At 32.8% G+C, this 22,114-nt stretch overlaps 1 protein-coding gene across 2 annotated transcripts; it reads left to right on the top strand.

Moving 5' to 3' along the window:
• The first annotated feature begins 9,920 nt into the window (after positions 1 to 9,920).
• On the top strand, positions 9,921 to 16,665 carry LOC131928392 (uncharacterized). 2 transcript variants are annotated; one of them, XM_059284413.1, is made up of 6 exons: positions 9,921 to 10,047; positions 12,047 to 12,117; positions 13,444 to 13,709; positions 14,237 to 14,483; positions 15,372 to 15,434; positions 16,004 to 16,665. In XM_059284413.1, exons 2-6 carry the CDS (start codon positions 12,072 to 12,074, stop codon positions 16,066 to 16,068), a joined length of 687 nt encoding a protein of 228 aa, XP_059140396.1. In that variant the 5' UTR covers positions 9,921 to 10,047; positions 12,047 to 12,071; the 3' UTR covers positions 16,069 to 16,665. The 2 variants fall into 2 exon arrangements, with proteins under 2 accessions (XP_059140396.1, XP_059140405.1); XM_059284422.1 differs by lacking the exon at positions 15,372 to 15,434.
• The last annotated feature ends 5,449 nt before the right edge of the window (positions 16,666 to 22,114 follow it).

Consider the following 22,114-nt stretch of genomic DNA (forward strand, 5'->3'; position numbering starts at 1 on the left):
TTGATCACTGTATTTTAGCACTTGATCACATTTATTCTAGCACTTGATCACTGTATTTTAGCACTTGATCACTGTATTTTAGCACTTGATCACATTTATTCTAGCACTTTATCACTGTATTTTAGCACTTGATCACTGTATTTTAGCACTTGATCACATTTATTCTAGCACTTGATCACTGTATTTTAGCACTTGATCACTGTATTTTAGCACTTGATCACTGTATTTTAGCACTTGATCACTTTTATTCTAGAACTTGATCACTTTTATTCTAGCACTTGATCACTTTTATTCTAGCCCTTTATCACTGTATTTTAGCACTTGACCACTTTTATTCTAGCACTTGATCACTTTTAGTCTAGCACTTTATCACTGTATTTTAGCACTTGATCACTTTTATTCTAGCACTTGATCACTGTATTTTAGCACTTGATCACTTTTATTCTTGCACTTTATCACTGTATTTTAGCACTTGTTAACTTTTATTCTAGCACTTTATCACTGTATTTTAGCACTTGATCACTTTTATTCTAGCACTTGATCACTGTATTTTAGCACTTGATCACTTTTATTCTTGCACTTTATCACTGTATTTTAGCACTTGTTAACTTTTATTCTAGCACTTGATCACTTTTATTCTAGCACTTGATCACTTTTATTCTAGCACTTGATAACTGTATTTTAGCACTTGATCACTGTATTTTAGCACTTGATCGATTTTGTTCTAGCACTTGATCACTTTTATTCTAGCACTTTATCACTGTATTTTAGCACTTTATCACTGTATATTAGCACTTGATCACTGTATTTTAGCACTTGATCACTTTTATTCTAGCACTTGACCACTTTTATTCTAGCACTTGATCACTTTTATTCTAGCACTTGATCACTGTATTTTAGCACTTGATCACTGTATTTTAGCACTTGATCACTTTTATTCTAGCACTTTATCACTGTATTTTAGCACTTGATCACTGTATTTTATCACTTGATCACTTTTATTCTAGCACTTTATCACTGTATTTTAGCACTTGATCACTGTATTTTAGCACTTTATCACTGTATATTAGCACTTGATCACTGTATTTTAGCACTTGATCACTTTTATTCTAGCACTTGACCACTTTTATTCTAGCACTTGATCACTTTTATTCTAGCACTTGATCACTGTATTTTAGCACTTGATCACTGTATTTTAGCACTTGATCACTTTTATTCTAGCACTTTATCACTGTATTTTAGCACTTGATCACTGTATTTTAGCACTTGATCGCTTTTATTCTAGCACTTTATCACTGTATTTTAGCACTTGATCACTGTATTTTAGCACTTGATCACTTTATTTTAGCACTTGATCGCTTTTATTCTAGCACTTGATCACTTTTATTCTAGCACTTGATCACTGTATTTTAGCACTTGATCACTTTTATTCTAGCACTTGATCACTGTATCTTAGCACTTGATCACTGTATTTTAGCACTTGATCACTTTTATTCTAGCACTTGATCACTTTTATTCTAGCACTTGATCACTGTATTTTAGCACTTGATCACATTTATTCTAGCACTTGATCACTGTATTTTAGCACTTGATCACTGTATTTTAGCACTTGATCACTGTATTTTAGCACTTGATCACTTTTATTCTAGAACTTGATCACTTTTATTCTAGCACTTGATCACTTTTATTCTAGCCCTTTATCACTGTATTTTAGCACTTGACCACTTTTATTCTAGCACTTGATCACTTTTATTCTAGCACTTTATCACTGTATTTTAGCACTTGATCACTGTATTTTAGCACTTGATCACTGTATTTTAGCACTTGATCACTGTATTTTAGCACTTGATCACTTTTAGTCTAGCACTTTATCACTGTATTTTAGCACTTGATCACTTTTATTCTAGCACTTTATCACTGTATTTTAGCACTTGATCACTTTTATTCTAGCACTTGATCACTGTATTTTAGCACTTGATCACTTTTATTCTTGCACTTTATCACTGTATTTTAGCACTTGTTAACTTTTATTCTAGCACTTTATCACTGTATTTTAGCACTTGATCACTTTTATTCTAGCACTTGATCACTGTATTTTAGCACTTGATCACTTTTATTCTTGCACTTTATCACTGTATTTTAGCACTTGTTAACTTTTATTCTAGAACTTGATCACTTTTATTCTAGCACTTGATCACTTTTATTCTAGCACTTGATAACTGTATTTTAGCACTTGATCACTGTATTTTAGCACTTGATCGATTTTGTTCTAGCACTTGATCACTTTTATTCTAGCACTTTATCACTGTATTTTAGCACTTTATCACTGTATATTAGCACTTGATCACTGTATTTTAGCACTTGATCACTTTTATTCTAGCACTTGACCACTTTTATTCTAGCACTTGATCACTTTTATTCTAGCACTTGATCACTGTATTTTAGCACTTGATCACTGTATTTTAGCACTTGATCACTTTTATTCTAGCACTTTATCACTGTATTTTAGCACTTGATCACTGTATTTTATCACTTGATCACTTTTATTCTAGCACTTTATCACTGTATTTTAGCACTTGATCACTGTATTTTAGCACTTTATCACTGTATATTAGCACTTGATCACTGTATTTTAGCACTTGATCACTTTTATTCTAGCACTTGACCACTTTTATTCTAGCACTTGATCACTTTTATTCTAGCACTTGATCACTGTATTTTAGCACTTGATCACTGTATTTTAGCACTTGATCACTTTTATTCTAGCACTTTATCACTGTATTTTAGCACTTGATCACTGTATTTTAGCACTTGATCGCTTTTATTCTAGCACTTTATCACTGTATTTTAGCACTTGATCACTGTATTTTAGCACTTGATCACTTTATTTTAGCACTTGATCGCTTTTATTCTAGCACTTGATCACTTTTATTCTAGCACTTGATCACTGTATTTTAGCACTTGATCACTTTTATTCTAGCACTTGATCACTGTATTTTAGCACTTGATCACTTTTATTCTAGCACTTGATCACTTTTATTCTAGCACTTGATCACTGTATTTTAGCACTTGATCACTTTTATTCTAGCACTTGATCACTTTTATTCTAGCACTTTATCACTGTATTTTAGCACTTGATCACTGTATTTTAGCACTTAATCAATGTATTTTAGCACTTGATCACTATTATTCTAGCACTTGATCACTGTATTTTAGCACTTGATCACTTTTATTCTAGCACTTTATCACTGTATTTTAGCACTTGATCACTGTATTTTAGCACTTGATCACTTTTATTCTAGCACTTTATCACTGTATTTTAGCACTTGATCACTGTATTTTAGCACTTTATCACTGTATATTAGCACTTGATCACTGTATTTTAGCACTTGATCACTTTTATTCTAGCACTTGACCACTTTTATTCTAGCACTTGATCACTTTTATTCTAGCACTTGATCACTGTATTTTAGCACTTGATCACTGTATTTTAGCACTTGATCACTTTTATTCTAGCACTTTATCACTGTATTTTAGCACTTGATCACTGTATTTTAGCACTTGATCGCTTTTATTCTAGCACTTTATCACTGTATTTTAGCACTTGATCACTGTATTTTAGCACTTGATCACTTTATTTTAGCACTTGATCGCTTTTATTCTAGCACTTGATCACTGTATTTTAGCACTTGATCACTGTATTTTAGCACTTAATCAATGTATTTTAGCACTTGATCACTTTTATTCTAGCACTTTATCACTGTATTTTAGCACTTGATCACTGTATTTTAGCACTTGATCACTTTTATTCTAGCACCTTATCACTGTAGTTTAGCACTTGATCACTGTATTTTAGCACTTGATCACTTTTATTCTAGCACTTTATCACTGTATTCTAGCACTTGATCACTGTATTTTAGCACTTGATCACTTTATTTTAGCACTTGATCACTGTATTTTAGCACTTAATCACGTTATTTTAGCACTTGATCACTTTTATTCTAGCACTTTATTACTGTATTTTAGCACTTGATCACTGTATTTTAGCACTTGATCACTTTTATTCTAGCACTTTATCACTATATTTTAGCACTTGATCACTGTATTTTAGCACTTGATCACTTTTATTTTAGCACTTGATCACTTTTATTTTAGCACTTGATCACTTTTATTTTAGCACTTGATCACTTTTATTCTAGCACTTGATCACTGTATTTTAGCACTTGATCACTGTATTTTAGCACTTGATCACTTTTATTCTAGCACTTGATTACTGTATTTTAGCACTTGATCACTGTGTTTTAGCACTTGATCCCTTTTTTCTAGCACTTGATCACTTTTATTCTAGCACTTTATCACTTTTATTTTAGCACTTTATCACTGTATTTTAGCACTTGATCACTGTATTTTAGCACTTGATCACTTTATTTTAGCACTTGATCACTTTTATTCTAGCACTTTATCACTTTTATTCTAGCACTTTATCACTGTATTTTAGCACTTGATCACTTAATTTTAGCACTTGGTCGCTTTTATTCTAGCACTTTATCACTGTATTTTAGCACTTGATCACTTTATTTTAGCACTTGATCACTTTTATTCTAGCACTTTATCATTTTTATTCTAGCACTTTATCACTGTATTTTAGCACTTGATCACTGTATTTTAGCACTTGATCACTTTATTTTAGCACTTGATCACTTTTATTCTAGCACTTGATCACTTTTATTCTAGCACTTTATCACTGTATTTTAGCACTTGATCACTTAATTTTAGCACTTGGTCGCTTTTATTCTAGCACTTTATCACTGTATTTTAGCACGATCGTTTTTATTCTAGCACTTGATTACTGTATTTTAGCACTTGATTTCTAGTATTCATCACTTTACCACGAGTATTCTATAACGAGCCAGATAACCATTTCTTTAACCTATAATGTATATAATGTAACTCATAGTAATTTATTTGGTTTTATTTTTTTATTATAGTTATTATTGAACTTTAAGGTATAATTTTAAAATTTAGTAGACCCAATTATCTTTTATTTTCATTTTACAAAATTATGTGTTTTTTTTTCAATTTGGTTAAAATTTTAGAATGAATTGCATTACTTTTGAAGTTTAATGCTCTTTTATAACTTACAATTAAGTTCTTCGTTTTGTTAAGTACTTCTGAATATATCTTTCCTCAGGTGAGGATCGATTGAATAGTGGCTTGGTGTCCAACGCTGCTGTAACTGCTTGGCTCAATAATACAAGCCCCGTTGAAGATCTGGCCAAATTCGAAGAATTTGAAATGGATATCGGCAATCAGCAGATAGACGAGAGAACAGTGGATTTAGAGATTGTGCAAGTGGACGTAAAATGCGAGGAGATTGTCTTTGAAGAAAGATCAGAAAGACAGGACGAAAGTGAAAAGTATGAAACACGGCTATAAAAAGCAGTGTTGTTGTTTTGTTTTGTTTTTATTAAAAACTAGGTAACGGCTAAATACAATACATTTTTGTGGGGTTTTTTTGTTTTGATGTTTAAAATTCCCTTTTTAATAATATCGATATTTTGGTGAGGTTTTAATACATTTTTCGAAAGTTCATTGGAAACCGCAAAACGTGCTTAGCAGCACCCGTTCGTTTTATTGTAGGTATGGGTAAGAACGTTTTTCTTTCAATTTCATCTTTAAAGTGGATGTAAAAAAAATGAACATTTTATATTTTAAGAAACAGTATAATAAAATGTATAAATTTATAGAAATTGAAACTATTTTTCTCCTGTACGTTTACATTTGTAATTATTGATATTAACCCGACATTTCAAAACAAAGGGTCATTGTTTTAAGACAACGTTTGATTGGCTTTATCATGTGGTCGTGATTTTATTCCTGGCATCACCACTTGTTGTTCAAAATATTTCAAGTAAATGCCTTTAAGAAACTTATACTTTTGAAAGACGGCATGAAATGGTTAGGACCTGTTTGTTTACATTCCAAATGTAAAAATGAGAAAAAAATTTAAAATTTTTTTTTGGCTTACCTTAAATTTTGTTTAAATTAAGAAATTAGGAGTAGTTCATAAATGACGTCACATTCACAGGGAAGAGGGGGGGGGGGGGGTCCATAATTTGTTGACGATGTGTGATGAGAGGAAGGGTGGAATGTTCAGATGGTGTGACGGCACACTTTTGCATTATTAAAAAATCAATGATAGAAAACGAATTTTAACCGTTATTTCGCATTTTAGAAAACTGTTTTGATTAATAGTAACAGAAATTGATTAAAATACTCTATATTTACGGTGTTCGGACAAGATTTTTGATGTTTTAAGAAAAAGTCAACTGCAATTTTGAGTGAGGTTGTAGGCTGAGGTGTGACGTCAGTTTAGTGGGGGGGGGGGGTCTGGCTTTTTTGAATTTGTGTGACGGAGGGGAGGGAGGGGGTAAAAATCGTCATTTATGGATGACCCTTTACTTAAAACATGAAATAAATTAAATCTTCAAAAAGTCAAACTACCAAATCAGGTTTTTTAATAATCACATCTGTTTTAATAACACGTGATACGATTTCTTGAGAGTTTTTCTAGTCGATGCTATTTGAATTTTATTAACTATTTAAGTCGTAATCTTATAATAAAATGTATTTTGAACAATTTTTAAAATATTAATAATCCCAATAGTTCCCTAGAGAAATTGCTATCAGACAATTATGTAAATATTTATGTAAATTAGTAAAACATTTTTACTTTACTATTTTAAATTACATTTCTTATATAATTTACTATTTTAGTCGGCTATGTTATATATTGCAATGGTTGACTATACATATTGTTTCTATGAATGAGTATCATTGTGTTCATTAGACTCTAATAATTAGTCTAGTAAATAATAGTTGGTTTTTTGTTGTTTTGTGAATTTATAAAAAACGTGTTTTTAAGAACACTCTATAAACTGTTTTATCACATTCAATTTTTTAAAGACTATTTAAATCAGCAATATTTTATTTAAAGATACAATAATGTCCAAACTTTTCTAATGATAATAGGTACACACCTTTGTTAAACTAACTAGACAACTTGATAGTAAGGCTTGAATTTACAGTCATTTTGTAAATATTTCTGCATATTTGTAAAAGTAAATATACTTATGTAACTTAATTATAAAAATATTAAAATTATTGTGGGATCAGCACTTATATTATTTTGTAGTCATTTAATGTACTGAACCTATGAAGGAGTAAGCCTATAAGATTATATTTCCTCGAAGATCGAGATTAAGATTAATTGATTTTAAACAAGCTGAAAACACCTAGGTGAATTTAGCTAGTCAATTGTTGTAAAAGGACCATGTATTATCAATTCGACAAAATCACAAGATATACATATACATTGACGTTTATAACTGCAAGCTGATATGTTTTCATTATAAAGGGGGGTCGTTTGGACTTTTGTATTTTGCAACAATGTGTGATTGGGGAGGGGGGGTCAGATTGTATTACGTCATGTATTCTCATTTTCATCTGATTTGTTGCAGTAATGTTGCACTTTATATTAATTTAGTTTTTGTAAACAGTTATTATAATGTATGAATATACCTTATGCACACAAACGAATTTGACGAGTTGGGTTCAATTACTTTTTGTTGTTGTCAATCTTGCCTTCTTAGCGCAGGGGCGTACTGGCTCATTCCGGCGCTCTCAGGTGAACTTATATTTTTGCGCCTCCCATATATATATATATATATATATATATATATATATATATATATATATATATATATATATATATATATCATCACCATCATCACCAGCATCAGCATCATCATTCCAGTAGGCCTCTTGTGGAGCATGGGGACGCTACCACACCTCTCCATAGTACTCAGTTCTGGTCGAACCCTTCACGTTGTGTCCACGACATTCAGGCTGCTTCTGCTTTTCCTAAAGCTGACATTTTTCAAGTTTGTTTTGGCTAACTTTCTTTCGTCTTTCCTTGGGGATTCTAATCTAGAGCATGTCTGGTGATGTTGCTAGTGTGTCCAATCCATCGCTGTTTGCGCTTTTGAATTTCTTTGAAAACTGGGTCTTGCCCAGTGTGATGATGCAAGTTTAGGTTATAGAGGTCAAGTAGAAGATAGCCGAAACAGAGCCTAGCGTAGTTAGGTAGACAAATAGATATAGAGGAGCTGACCGGTCACGTGAGACGGTCAGATGGCCAGTGAGGCGTGGGTCAGCAGTTAGAGATAGGTAGCGGTAGAGAACGGTCGGAGATATGTAAAGGTAGGTAGCACTTAGACAAAGGTAGCGCTGGGAAAGACGTAGAAGTTGAAAATAAATGTAGTGTTAGAGTTTGTCTTGGGAGTGTAGTTGTCGTTAGATAGTGTTAGTAGACAGTAAGATCTTAGGACTTAGTTAGGGTAGGAGTAGGAGATTGCTTTGTGTTGAATAACGAAACACTATAGAATATCTTGAATTGGACTTGTAAAGATTTCACTATACCGTACCAGGCGTACGTAAGAAAGGCGTTCCCTGTAGATTATATATATATATATATATATATATATATATATATATATATATATATATATATATATATATATATATATATATATATATATATATATATATATATATATATATATAGGATAGGCCTATATATAATAGAAATTTTCTACAACCCTGCATTAGATTTGGTAGAGCAGCGGTCCTCTTCAACCACCACCCTCACAACTGGTGGATCTTCTTTACCCCCACCCTCACGCCCAGTTTTTCGCCTCAGTTCGGAAATAGTAACTTTTTCAGGCCCACTTGCTTTTCAATGGGACTGATATTTTTTGTCGATGTTAGATGAGGCTGATGTCGTCCGCAAAATCTAAACCCGTCAGTTGTTTAGTGAGGGTTTACTGAATTCCAGTTTTTTTTATTTTATCGGAGCTTGATCGAGTCATTGACTGTTGTGAACACATGGACACGCTTTGAGAACACACGGACACGCTTTGTGAACACACGGACACGCTTTGTGAACACACGGACACGCTTTGTGAACACACGGACACGCTTTGTGAACACACGGACACTCCTCTTGAACACACAGACACGCCTTATAAACACACGGACACGCCTTGTGATCACACGGACGCGCTTTGTGAACACACGGACACGCCTTGTGAACAAACGGACACGCCTTGTGAACACACGGACACGCCTTGTGAACACACGGACACGCCTTGTGAAAACACGGACACTCCTCTTGAACACACAGACACGCCTTATAAACACACGGACACGCCTTGTGAACACCAAGGTGCAAATCGAAAAGTTTGTCTCCGGGCGCCGGGAAGGGTCGCTACGCCTCTGTCTCTGTCCACAGTAACAAAAGCCTTCCTGAAATTGACAAAGGCGAAATTGAGAGATGATTTCCTCTCAGTTGACTTGAATAAGTATGCGCATAGTGGCTATGTTGTCAGTACATGACACGAAAACCTGCCTACTCTGGTCTTAATTTCTTGTCCAAGGCCTCCTTCAGCGAGCTAAAAGAATTTCTTCCTTGTTGATATTAGCCTTAACGTCCATTTCATTTTTTATAATCTCACCGCTATGCCATTTTTATAATCTCAACACTATGCCATTTTTATAATCTCAACACTATGCCATTTTTATAATCTCAACACTATGCCATTTTTATAATCTCAACACCGCCCAATTTATTAACTCTCTATTAACACCACCATTTTGTTTTTAAACATCAACACAACGAATTAATATAATCTCAATACCGCCCAGTTTATAAACTCCTAACATCACCATTTTGTCTTTAAACATCAACACAACGAAAAAATATAATCTCAATACCACCTAATTTTTATAATCTCAACTCCATTTAGATTTTAAAATGCTCAAAGATGAACTCTAGAGGACAATTTGATGAGGTCATTTTGGTACAAGTATTTCTACTTCCTGTTTGGGTGTTAACTATGGCGTTTCCTTGTAAATTCTATAGGATACACATAAACTGTTGAATTTCTAAAAATACTTGGATGTGTATAGGTTAACACAATACAGAACGTAAGTCAGATCCCGTTACTCTCCTGGGTATAATTTAAAGTTAGCGATATAGATTATATCAATATGTAAGTTCCAAAATAGTTCTAGAATCTCGATCTAAATCTATTTCTAGATTTATCATAGAGGCCACTAAGTTGACGAGAGTCCTTCTGTTAATTCTATTATATAGTTCGCATGGATATAATTCGCTTTTTTTTAAAAAATATTTTGACTTCATGGGGTCATAATAATAAAAACAAATCTTAAGCTTACAATACTTTAGAAATTTAATATTTTTAGAATCAATGTTATAAAAGTTGCAAATGCTGAGAACTTGAAAATAATTTTTTTGAATTTAAGGCTACATTTACTACATTTCTATTTATTTTTAATTCATTCAGCCGGATGTTTCACTTTCGTAAGACAAACATTGATTGGCTGAACATGAACTCCGTGATCGATAGTTATTTGTTTACAAAACTTTGCAGATAAAGTTTTTAAATAACGTAATGCTATTTTAAACCACATGACTTAGTACTGTAATTTCGATTACATTGTGTATAATAAAATTTATGCTAGCCTATCGAATGCCATTGTTTATGTCGCCTTTTCCACGTGAAAACCAAATTGCTTTTGCCTTTTCACTTTCTCATACACGAAGTATAGAGAAAGTATTGCTTGCTACTTTGACAAAATTTAACAAAATTAAACTTCACCCCGATAAAACCAAGTCAATGATTATTACGACTCATCAGAAACACCTTCGTCTTCCATCTACCTCATTATGCATTACTATTGACAATACAAACATTGAACAGGTTAACAGTTACAAATGCCTAGGATTGATTATAGATCACAACCTCACTTGGTCCGATCATTTTCAACTAGCAAGGATAAAGAACCTTCTGGACTATAGGAGCAGGCTGGTTTTTTACTTTCTCGTATATACGAAGTATAAAGAAAGTATTGTAATCGTGCAAAAAAAATCGAGATTTTTACAAATCTCGACGTTTTACCCCTCACTGATACGGAAAAACATAATTTTGCAATCTTGTCCGTATGTCTGTGTGTGTGTCCGTGTGTGTGTGTGTGTGTGTGTGTGTGTAAGCACGATACCTTGAATACCGTTACAGCTAGGTTAATGAACTTTTGTATATAAGTATTATATCAAATGTGTACTTTTTCTACTTTCAATTTTTCGAAAGCCGCTAACTTGAGTACTATTTCATATAGATGAATGAAATTTTACGTATAAGTAAACGATCTAATTCTCTGCCTTCTTTCAAATTTTGAACAATTTCTGTTTGACCGTAAGTAGTAATTTACTCTATTTTTGATATCTTTAAAAAAACGCATGTGAATTTATAAAGTACTAATATTCCGCACTATTCTACACATTTAGTTTGGCGTTCACGTGGTGCGCGATTCTTTTTACGAGATTCTATTCTATTTTTAAAAGTTTAAGTAATTAAAAATGGATTTAAAATATTGTCTATATACCGAGTTGCCATCCCCAATAGTGTTACATAAGAACATTCGAGAAAGTTTAGGGGAGATCACTCCCGATTTATTGTTATTATTGCTTGTTTTTCTCTATAGCAGAGGTCTCCAAACTACGGCCCGCGGGTCGAATGCGGCCCGCGAAGTCCTCTCATCCGGCCCGCGGAGATCTTTTTGTCTAAGGAAAAATTGTTGTTGGTGATGGTTGAGGAACTTTGCCCAGAGAAATCAAAGACATGCCTGGAAGAAACTGGCCCCCAAACTGAAATTTGATAGTTAATGTGGCACTCGGTCTAAAAAGTTTGGAGACCCCTGCTCTATAGGTTCAGTCCCCAAGCTCTGATCGGGAAAATACACTACGATCTGGAAATGGGGACGACCCATTTTTTTTAATTTCTCGCGCATCTTAGACACAGCCAGTCCCGCTCTAAGTAGCCTACTCTCACAAGCACACGTACACATGAACGATGCTAATTTTAAAAAAAAATTGCAGCAATTTTTTCACAACTCTGCTTTACAGCAAGTCACCCATCAGAGTCGGAAGAATGCTGTTCATTGCCTGGATTCTGAGTTCAATGTTTATCCATGCAGGTAAATTAAAACCCTACCCAATATAGTCTTTTTAAAACATATAGTATGACTATGTTGATTTTTTTTTTATAAATATAGCGAAAGTAAGATACTATAGCTATAAGAATCAAAAGAATCACCTCAATATTCTTAGATATTTTTTATTACACCAGTATAGTAATGCCTCTATTTAGGAATTTGATCCGCTCTAAGATTACTGTTTCTCCCAGACTTTTTTTCTCTGGGGAGGCACTTGGTATTTTTAGGGGGGGGGGGAGACTAAATTTTTGGGGGGAGGGGGAGTGGACACTGGTAAAAATATGTTTTTTATATAAATTCCATTTCGTTCTGGGGGAGGGCCGTAGACTTTCACGGTGAGAGGGGGAGAGAAGCCTGGAAGAAACTCTCTAAGATGGGACGATATGATACATTAGGTTTTCCCGGCTCCAGAAGGTTATAGAAATTCACAATTTAATTTGTCCAAAAAAAAATTGTAAATTTTTGCTCGAGTACACTGCATACTATATAATCGGTAACGATATAGTGGGGGGGGGGGGGGGGGGGGGGGTAAAACGGTGAAAATTGATGATCTGTTGTAAAACGGTAAAAATTGATGATTTGTTGTAAAACGGTGAAAATTGATGATTTGTTTTAAAACGGTGAAAATTGATGATTTGTTGTAAAACAGTGAAAATTGATGATTTGTTGTAAAACGATTACAATTGATGATTTGTTGTAAAACGGTGAAAATTGATTATTTGCTTTTTTCTACGACTACAATCGTCAACGTCATTTCCCGCTCGTGGCCAAGAGACCTTGGTATGTGAAGGGATAATGTGATAGGCACTATACCCAGCTGTTTTTGCTAGGTACCCATCAAAGCTGGGTGGACTTAGTTCCCTTCATTTGAATTCGAACGTCTCGGGTTAGATGTCTATCTTTCTACCGCTAGGTCACGCCGTCTACCCATTACAGTACTTTCTCTACACTCTGTACACGAGAAATTACAAACAAAAATGTGCATAGCTCAAATTTGTTTTTCCACAATCATAAACACAATGTGTATACATTAATTACCATATATATCTCCAGAGGCGTAGCGACCCCTCCCGGCAAACTTGGACAAACTTTCAATTTAGCGCCCCACACCTATATAAAATAGCAGCTAAAATGGGCTTATTTTGGCGCCCCCGAAGACATGTAACCCCCTCCCCATCCCCCCCCCCGTTGCTACGCCTCTGTATCTCTCACACTATGTGCATAATTAACATCGTATGGATGCTGTTTTTCTTTTTGTGATTTGTCGTTTTAATTGTATTTTTTTAAATATCTACATTTTAATTCAAGAAAGCAGGGGCAATGTGAACTCGCTTGAATTCCAAAGAGATCGTGGAATTATTGCCACGTTAGATGGGTACCTACCCCGCTGTACAGGGTGTGTGGTGTGGGGGAGGGACCCACTCATTGTCTATGGACGTATGCATATACCACAGGACACGTTGTACGTAATGGACGAGGCAGTATTTTTTACGATGGCTTGTGCGGTTGATTTAGATTCTTCCTATAAAAATTATGACTGCACCAACTATTCCGATCATCGTTCCTACAGCGGGGTTAGTGCTCTGCTTTTCAAAGTTTTTTTTTCAATAGATTTTGGTTAAAATACATAAGATGTTAAAGTTAATTCTATTATCGAACAGCTCAGAAAAAAATACCTCGTTAGTACACCGTCCCTGAGTCCACACAGCTCTGATAGGTACCTAACTCACATTAGGGAAAGTAAAGGCGGCTGAGCATAGTGCCAACCACACTATCTCTTCATATGCCGAGGTCACAGAAACAGGTGAACTCTTCTTCCCTTGCCCCATAGACCGTCAGGTTTGGAAGGGGAAATTTCATCTCTAGTAGTTTACAGGAGTACAAGTATTAAAACTCTAGCACCACATTGTCTAATGTGACAATCTTCAATCTATGACTTCTGTGTAACACGGCAATCATTGTTTAATGTGACAATCTTCAATCATTGTCTCATTTGACAGTGTTTATTCCTTTTCTACTGTTACAATCTTCAATCTTTGTTTACTGTTACAATCTTCCCACATACGCACATTGACTTACGAATATGTTTTTTTCTCTTCAGATTTGCATGTTTAATCATCGAATGTTCCCGCCAAATAGCTGCCAAAAATGGGAAGGTAATCCAAGGTACCAAGATGGCTGCTACTGCGACGACGGAGAACCCAAACTTTGGTATGCGTATATACCCGCAAGGCTGTTTAGAAAGACCACGATGACAATACGCTTTATTTACGATGGACGAACTCTCGGACTGCAAAGATGGTTCCCATACAGAGCTAATGATACGCTGTTCGTCAAGGACCTAATTGGTAAACTAACTCATTATGTCATAGTAATCATAGTATATTATATATTATATAGTATATCGTATATCTATTATATAGTGTGTCGTAGTCATAGTATATCATGGTAATCTGGGGAACAAAATATAGATATCAATCAATTTGCTTTGACATGCATTTATTTAAGGAGTTTAGATTATGAAAATGATAACTATAGCAATAAAGAGTCGGCCTCTGTATTGTATATTAAATATGCTTGGAATTCCCAACGTTCTACATACAAAAAAAACATGCCTGCTTAATATTTTAACTGATAGGTTACTAAGCAGAGTTTCTTCCACGCATCTCTTCTACCCCCAGTGTTTCTTCTAGACTTTTTTCTCCGGGGGGCACTTGAAATCTTCGGGGGGGGGGGGGGGGGGCGGACACTGTTAAAAGTATATATTTTCTATATAAATTATATAAATTTCATTTCGTTCGGGGGGGCGGTAAAAAAATTTCGGGGGCGGGGCTTTGCCCCCCCGAAGAGATGCCTGGAAGAAACTCTGTCTAACCCCCCTCCCCCCTCCCCGAACGAGATAGAATTGATATAGTAAACATACACTTTTACTAGTGTCCGCCCCCCCCCCCCCGAAAAAATGTTGACCGCCCCCCCCCCCCCCTCCCAAATCCCGGAGAAAAAAGTCTGGAAGAAACACTATTACTAAGAGACAATATTTAAAAAACAAAAAACACGTTGTGGTGTCTGGGATATAGTGTGCAGAAAAAGCGCCCCAATGTTTAAGAGATCCAAGAAATGTAGTACCGATTTTGTTTACATTTAAATGACAACAGTTCTAGCCGGCCGGAAATTGCACATGTGTTCGCTTGTAAAGGCTGATAGCACACGCTGATAAACTGTGTTGATATTTTCAGACCGCGGCCACATAACTCGGCCCAATCACAAGTCTACTAACAGATCCGCACGCAGGCTGACAAGTAAGCTGTCCAATTTGATACCACTAAGCCTCCATAACCAAACGTTGATTTCTTATTTTTATTATAGAAAAAATTAGGGCTGGTTTGTCTTCTTCTTCTCTTCTTCGTTCTTAATTGTAGGGGGGATTCCCCTCAACACAATTAAGGATACGTGTCAACTGGTTATGCGCCATAGAGACCGTTGACTCCGATTTCAGCCTGCTTTTCTTTTTGGATTTGCTTCCATAGCCTTTGTCCAACCAAGAACAACCTTTTCGGTTTAACAACCATGAACTTTACCGACTCGACCATGCTGGATTGTATAAGTGCAGATCTTGTCACAACCTTAATTGTATAAGGGCAGATCTTGTCACAACCTTAATTGTATAAGGGCAGATCTTGTCACAACCTTAATTGTATAAGGACAGATCTTGTCACAACCTGGATTATATAAGCGTAGATTTTATCACAACCCGGATTGTATAAGTGTAGATATTATCACTACATGGTTGGTTCAATGTAATTTGTCACAACTGCCGTTTTTCACCTTTAATGCAAAACAACATTAATATATTTGTATTTCACCACAGATCTTCTGCTGGAGTTGAGCTCAGTGGTTCTGGCCTTTGGTACCGTGGCTTCTTTCATGACTTAGACTCCGATCCTACTGACCGATGTCCAGTTGGGTGTGGCCGATTAAATATATGAACTAGACATCTCTATGGCATCATAAGATAGAATGTCCAAAAGCTTATGTTTATTGTTAGATAATGTTTATAATTATTTTTTAATTATTTTATCAGTAAAATTAAGTTTTTCCCAAACATTATGTCCATTTCTTCAACTCCAAACACAATCTTGGTTAATAGCATAATAAAACACATTTAGTTATTATATATATATATTTTTCTCAGTGATAATGGTGTCTTGATGAGCAACTTAAACGTTTTTAAATATGTAATTACTTATATAATTATCTTTAAAGTTAAGCTAAAACAAAAGATTACTTTAATCTTCAACAAACGTATATAGTTTTGTTAAGTTAAAATAATTAATGATTCGTTCTTTAAGTTTGTAACACTACATGTTTTCGTAAGTTAAATTAAATTAATTTTTTACATGTTCAACTTACAAACGCCGAAGCTCATTATTTTACGTAGGAATTTTCTTAAATACCTGGTGACACACACAGGGTAATGCAAAAGTTATTTGAGCTGGAGTATAATTATATTGAATAAATTGATGAAACGTTTTATTCTTATTTTGTGCTTTTTATTACCAGTTTTTTATTTCCTGTTTTGTATTACCTGTTTTTAATTCCTGTTTTTATTACCTGTTTTTTATTTCTTGTTTTTTATTATCTGTTTTTTATTATCTGTTTTTAATTAGCCGTTTTTTATAACCTGCTTTTATTACCTGTTATTTATTACCTGTTTTGTATTACCGGTTATTTATTACCTGTTTTGTATTACATATTTTGTATTACCTCTTTTGTATTACCTGTTATTTATTACCTGTTTTGTATTACCTGTTATTTATTACCTGTTTTGTATTACCTGTTTTGTATTACCTGTTATTTATTACCTGTTTTGTATTACCTGTTATTTATTACCTGTTTTGTATTACCTGTTATTTATTACCTGTTGTGTATTACCTGTTTTGTATTACCTGTTAATTATTACCTGTTATTTATTACATGTTTTGTATTACCTATTTTGTATTACCTGTTTTGTATTACCTGTTATTTATTACCTGTTTTTTATTACCTATTTTGTATTACCTGTTTTGTATTACGTTTTATTTATTACCTGTTTTAAATTATCTGTTATTTATTACCTGTTTTGCATTACCTGTTATTTATTACCTGTTTTGCATTACCTGTTATTTATTACCTGTTTTGTATTACCTCTTTTGTATTACATGTTATTTATTACCTGTTTTGTATTACCTGTTTTGTAAAACCTGTTTTTTATTACCTGTTATTTATTACATGTTTTGTATTACCTGTTTTATATTACCTGTTTTGTATTACCTGTTATTTATTACCTGTTTTGTATTACCTGTTTTCTATTACCTGTTTTGTATTACCTGTTTTGTATTACCTGTTATTTATTACTTGTTTTATATTACCTGTTTTGTATTACAAGTTATTTATTACCTGTTTTGTATTACCGTTTATTTATTACCTGTTTTGTATTACCGTTTATTTATTACCTGTTTTGTATTACCTGTTATTTATTACCTGTTTTATATTACCTGTTTTGTATTACCTGTTCTTTATTACCTGTTTTGAATTACCTATTTTGTATTACCTGTTTTTTATTACATGTTTTTTATTACCTGTTGTTTATTAGCTGTTATTTATTACCTGTTTTCTATTACCTGTTAAATATTATCTGTTTTGTATTATCTGTTTTGAAATACCTGTTATTTATTACCTGTTTTGTATTACCTGTTATTTATTATCTGTTTTGTTTTACCTGTTTTGTATTATCTGTTATTTATTACTTGTTTTGTATTACCTGTTAGTTATTACCTGTTTTGTATTACCTATTTTGTATTACCTGTTTTGTAATACCTGTTATTTATTACCTGTTTTGTAATACCTGTTATTTATTACCTGTTTTGTATTACCTGTTATTTATTACCTGTTTTGTATCACCTGTTTTGTATTATCTGTTATTTATTACCTGTTTTGTATTGCCTTTTTATTTATTACCTTTTTTGTATTACCTATTTTGTATTACCTCTTTTGTATTACCTGCTATTTATTACTAGTTTTGTATTACCTGTTTTGTATTACCTGTTTTGTATTACCTGTTTTGTATTACCTGTTATTTAATACCTCTTTTGTATTACCTGTTATTTATTACCTGTTTTGTATTATCTGTTTCTATTACCTATTTTGTATTACCTGTTATTAATTACCTGTTTTGTATTACCTGTTATTTATTACCTGTTTTGTATTACCTGTTATTTATTACCTGTTTTATATTACCTGTTTTGTATTACCTGTTCTTTATTACCTGTTTTGTATTACCTATTTTGTATTGCCTGTTTTTTATTACCTGTTTTGTATTACCTGTTCTTTATTAGCTGTTTTTTATTACATCTTTTGTATTACCTGTTAATTATTATCGTTTTTGTATTATCTGTTTTGAATTACCTATTATTTATTACCTGTTTTGTATTACCTGTTATTTATAATCTGTTTTGTATTACCTGTTTTGTATTATCTGTTATTTATTACCTGTTTTGTATTACCTGTTATTTATTACCTGTTTTGTATTACCTATTTTGTATTACCTGTTTTGTATTACCTGTTATTTATTACAAGTTTTGTATTACCTGTTTTATATTACCTGTTTTGTATTACCTGTTATTTATTACCTGTTTTGTATTACCTGTTTTGTATTACCTGTTTTGTATTACCTGTTATTTATTACCTGTTTTATATTACCTCCTTTGTATTACCTGTTATTTATTACCTGTTTTGTATTACCTGTTATTTATTACCTGTTTTGTATTACCTGTTATTTATTACCTGTTTTATATTACCTGTTTTGTATTACCTGTTCTTTATTACCTGTTTTGAATTACCTATTTTGTATTACCTGTTTTTTATTACATGTTTTTTATTACCTGTTGTTTATTAGCTGTTATTTATTACCTGTTTTCTATTACCTGTTAAATATTATCTGTTTTGTATTATCTGTTTTGAAATACCTGTTATTTATTACCTGTTTTGTATTACCTGTTATTTATTATCTGTTTTGTTTTACCTGTTTTGTATTATCTGTTATTTATTACTTGTTTTGTATTACCTGTTAGTTATTACCTGTTTTGTATTACCTATTTTGTATTACCTGTTTTGTAATACCTGTTATTTATTACCTGTTTTGTAATACCTGTTATTTATTACCTGTTTTGTATTACCTGTTATTTATTACCTGTTTTGTATCACCTGTTTTGTATTATCTGTTATTTATTACCTGTTTTGTATTGCCTTTTTATTTATTACCTTTTTTGTATTACCTATTTTGTATTACCTCTTTTGTATTACCTGCTATTTATTACCAGTTTTGTATTACCTGTTTTGTATTACCTGTTTTGTATTACCTGTTTTGTATTACCTGTTATTTAATACCTCTTTTGTATTACCTGTTATTTATTACCTGTTTTGTATTATCTGTTTCTATTACCTATTTTGTATTACCTGTTATTAATTACCTGTTTTGTATTACCTGTTATTTATTACCTGTTTTGTATTACCTGTTATTTATTACCTGTTTTATATTACCTGTTTTGTATTACCTGTTCTTTATCACCTGTTTTGTATTACCTATTTTGTATTGCCTGTTTTTTATTACCTGTTTTGTATTACCTGTTCTTTATTAGCTGTTTTTTATTACATCTTTTGTATTACCTGTTAATTATTATCGTTTTTGTATTATCTGTTTTGAATTACCTATTATTTATTACCTGTTTTGTATTACCTGTTATTTATTATCTGTTTTGTATTACCTGTTTTGTATTATCTGTTATTTATTACCTGTTTTGTATTACCTGTTATTTATTACCTGTTTTGTATTACCTATTTTGTATTACCTGTTTTGTATTACCTGTTATTTATTACAAGTTTTGTATTACCTGTTTTATATTACCTGTTTTGTATTACCTGTTATTTATTACCTGTTTTGTATTACCTGTTTTGTATTACCTGTTTTGTATTACCTGTTATTTATTACCTGTTTTATATTACCTCCTTTGTATTACCTGTTATTTATTACCTGTTTTGTATTACCTGTTATTTATTACCTGTTTTGTATTACCTGTTATTTATTACCTGTTTTATATTACCTGTTTTGTATTACCTGTTCTTTATTACCTGTTTTGTATTACCTATTTTGTATTGCCTGTTTTTTATTACCTGTTTTGTATTACCTGTTCTTTATTAGCTGTTATTTATAACCTGTTTTGTATTACCTGTTAATTATTATCGTTTTTGTATTATCTGTTTTTAATTACCTGTTTTGTATTACCTTGTATTTATTACCTGTTTTGTATTACCTGTTATTTATTTCCTGTTTTGTATTACCTGTTTTGTATTACCTGTTATTTATTACCTGTTTTGTATTACCTGTTTTGTATTACCTGTTTTGTATTAAATGTTTTGTATTACCTGTTATTTATTATCTGTTTTGTATTACCTGTTATTTATTACCAATTTTGTATTATCTGTTTTGTATTACCTGTTTTGTATTACCTGTTATTTATTACCTGTTTTGTATTACCATTATTTAGTACCTGTTTTGTATTACCTATTTTGTATTACCTGTTTTGTATTACCTGTTATTTATTACCTGTTTTGTATAACCTGTTATTTATTACCTGTTTTGTATTATCTGATTCTATTACCTGTTTTGTATTACCTGTTATTTATTACCTGTTTTGTATTACCTTTATTTATAACTTGTTTTGTATTACCTGTTATTTATTACCTGTTTTGTATTACCTGTTATTTATTACCTGTTTTGTATTATCTGTTTCTATTACCTGTTTTGTATTACCTGTTATTTATTACCTGTTTTGTATTACCTGTAATCTATTACCTGTTTTGTATTACCTGTTCTTTATTACCTGTTTTCAAAAACAGTTATTTTGTTATTTTGCAACAATGTGTGATTAGGGGGGGGGGGGTCAGATTGTATTACGTCATGTATTCTCATTTTCATCTGATTTGTTGCAGTACTTTTGCACTTTATATTAGTTTAGTTGTTGTAAACTGTTATTATAATTTTTGAATATACCTAATGTACACAAACGAATCTGGCCAGTTGGGGTCCATTAATATTGTTTTTGTCAATCAATCTCGCCTACTTAGCGCAGGGGCGTACCGACTCATTCCGGTGCTCATGTGAACTTATAATTTTGTGCCTCCCATATTTATATATATTATATATATATATATATATATATATATATATATATATATATATATATATATCATCACCAGCATCAGCATCATCATCATTCCAGTAGGCCTCTTGTGGAGCATGGGAACGCTACCACACCTCTCCATAGTACTCAGTTCTGGTCGAACCCTTCACGTTGTGTCCACGACATTCAGGCTGCTTCTGCTTTTCCTAAAGCTGACATTTTTCAAGTTTGTTTTGGCTAACCTTCTTTCGTCTTTCCTTGGGGATTCTAATCTAGTGCATGTCTGGTGATGTTGCTAGTTGGTTTACGCCTGGTGTGTCCAATCCATCGCTGTTTGCGCTTTTGAATTTCTTTGAAAACAGGGCCTTGCCCAGTTTAGGTTATTGAGGTCAAGTAGAAGATAGCCGAAACAGAGCCTAGCGTAGTTAGGTAGACAAATAGATATAGAGGATCTGACTGATCACGTGAGACGGTCAGATGACCAGTGAGGCGTGGGTCAGCAGTTAGAGATAGGTAGCGGTAGAGAACGGTCAGAGATATGTAGAGGTAGGTAGCACTTAGACAAAGGTAGAGCTGGGGAAAGACGTAGAAGTTGAAAATAAATGTAGTGTTAGAGTTTGTCTTGGAAGTGTAGTTGTCGTTAGATAGTGTTAGTAGACAGTTAGATCTTAGGACGTAGTTAGGGTAGGAGTAGGAGATTGATTTGTGTTGAATAACGAAACATTATAGAATATCTTGAATTGGACTTGTAAAGATTTCAC

This window comes from Physella acuta, unplaced genomic scaffold (genome assembly GCF_028476545.2).
Source record: "Physella acuta isolate Inbredline_101_S28 unplaced genomic scaffold, ASM2847654v3 ptg000090l, whole genome shotgun sequence".
In the NCBI taxonomy this organism is placed as follows: domain Eukaryota; kingdom Metazoa; phylum Mollusca; class Gastropoda; family Physidae; genus Physella; species Physella acuta.

Excerpts from the sequence above, each read along its gene's own strand:
- LOC131928392 (XM_059284413.1), top strand. The coding sequence starts at position 12,072 with ATGCTGTTCATTGCCTGGATTCTGAGTTCAATGTTTATCCATGCAG. Across the intron at positions 12,118-13,443 it reads TTCAATGTTTATCCATGCAG|AAAGCAGGGGCAATGTGAAC; the intron begins GTAAATTAAAAC and ends TTTTAATTCAAG. Across the intron at positions 15,435-16,003 it reads ATCCGCACGCAGGCTGACAA|ATCTTCTGCTGGAGTTGAGC; the intron begins GTAAGCTGTCCA and ends ATTTCACCACAG.